The following is a 1,136-nucleotide window of genomic DNA, read 5'->3' as shown; positions in this document are numbered from 1 at the left end:
AGTGGAAGACCCATACGACGGCAAACTGGCTCGGGAGGCGTCCCTGATCGCATACGGGCAACAGAGGAGAGACGGAACGGTCAGCTGGGCAGGCGGACAGCGCAAGCTACGCGGGCTCGTGCAACAAGGGCTCGAACGGTTCACCATCCGCGAAGCCATCACGAGCGCGGGGCACGACGTCGGACACCACCGCCCTCGCCCAGGGATCTACAACGCTGTCTTAAGGTCCGACAGGTTCGGCACCGGGCACCGCCTCGGTATACAAAATGCGCCTGCGGGCGGACCCTTACAGCACCCGGGGAAGAGAGCCTCCATCGCCTCTCAGCTCCGTGGAACTGATGAGGTCAAGCCTCTCACCTTAGCTTCGCTCGCGCCTTCACGCCGCGTGGGCGTGAACGACTCCGTGCCTCAGCTTCACTTGGAGCTCTCGGAGGCGGCGACAGACGAGCTCCCAGCGTATTTTTTTGTTTCTTGGCCTCTCGTCGCCTCAGCAGCTTCACGCGGCGCGTCTCGCCGCCTCCCTGAGCTGCAGCGATGGGCACTAAGAACGCGCTGAAGAAGCAGATCCAGAAGACGCACACGCGCTGCCGCCGCTGCGGCAGGACCTCCTTCCATATCCAGAAGAAGGTCTGCTCTGCTTGCGGCTACCCCTCTGCGCGGCTGCGCTCGTACAACTGGTGCAAGAAGATGATCCGCCGGAAGACGCGGGGCACTGGACGTATGCGGTATGAGAAGGATCTGCCTCGCAAGGCCAAGAACGGCTTCCGCGAGCAGGTTCGCTCGCCCCTAGCCTGCGGTGAGACGGCCAGCGCGAGTGGGCGCTGCGTGCTCTGCGCCAATCAGAGACTGCTGCTGCGCGGCTGCCGCCGCCGCACACCCTTCGTCCGTGCCGCCACTCCGCCGCCGCCGCCGCTGCCGTTATCGCCTCGCGCTCACTAACCCTCTGTTGCGTGGCCTGTTGCTGCGCGCTTTACGCTGCCTTCGCCGCCCCTCCCCCCCACGGGAAGACGATCTGAGCGCCCCCCCACCCTCCCCCCCCTGCTCGCAGACCCAGGCGCCCAGCCGGAAGAAGAAGGCGGCGTGAGGCGCAGGCAGAGCGGCTGCGGCGGCCCGACGGCGGGCGCTCGCGGCTTGAT

The 1,136-nt window shown here is 66.5% G+C and overlaps 1 protein-coding gene across 1 annotated transcript; it reads left to right on the top strand.

Moving 5' to 3' along the window:
- Nucleotides 1-534: 534 nt before the first annotated feature.
- On the top strand, nucleotides 535-1,084 carry EMIHUDRAFT_317878 (hypothetical protein; the record flags this gene model as incomplete). The annotated part of the gene is made up of 2 exons (XM_005773452.1): nucleotides 535-774; nucleotides 1,049-1,084. The coding sequence occupies 2 exons, from the start codon at nucleotides 535-537 to the stop codon at nucleotides 1,082-1,084; spliced, it is 276 nt and encodes a 91-aa protein (XP_005773509.1).
- Nucleotides 1,085-1,136: the final 52 nt, after the last annotated feature.

The sequence above is a fragment of the Emiliania huxleyi genome, assembly GCF_000372725.1.
Source record: "Emiliania huxleyi CCMP1516 unplaced genomic scaffold EMIHUscaffold_3396, whole genome shotgun sequence".
Taxonomy (NCBI): domain Eukaryota; phylum Haptophyta; order Isochrysidales; family Noelaerhabdaceae; genus Emiliania; species Emiliania huxleyi.
Note: the sequence above shows the minus strand (reverse complement) of the source record. Positions and strands in the feature narration are given on the sequence as shown.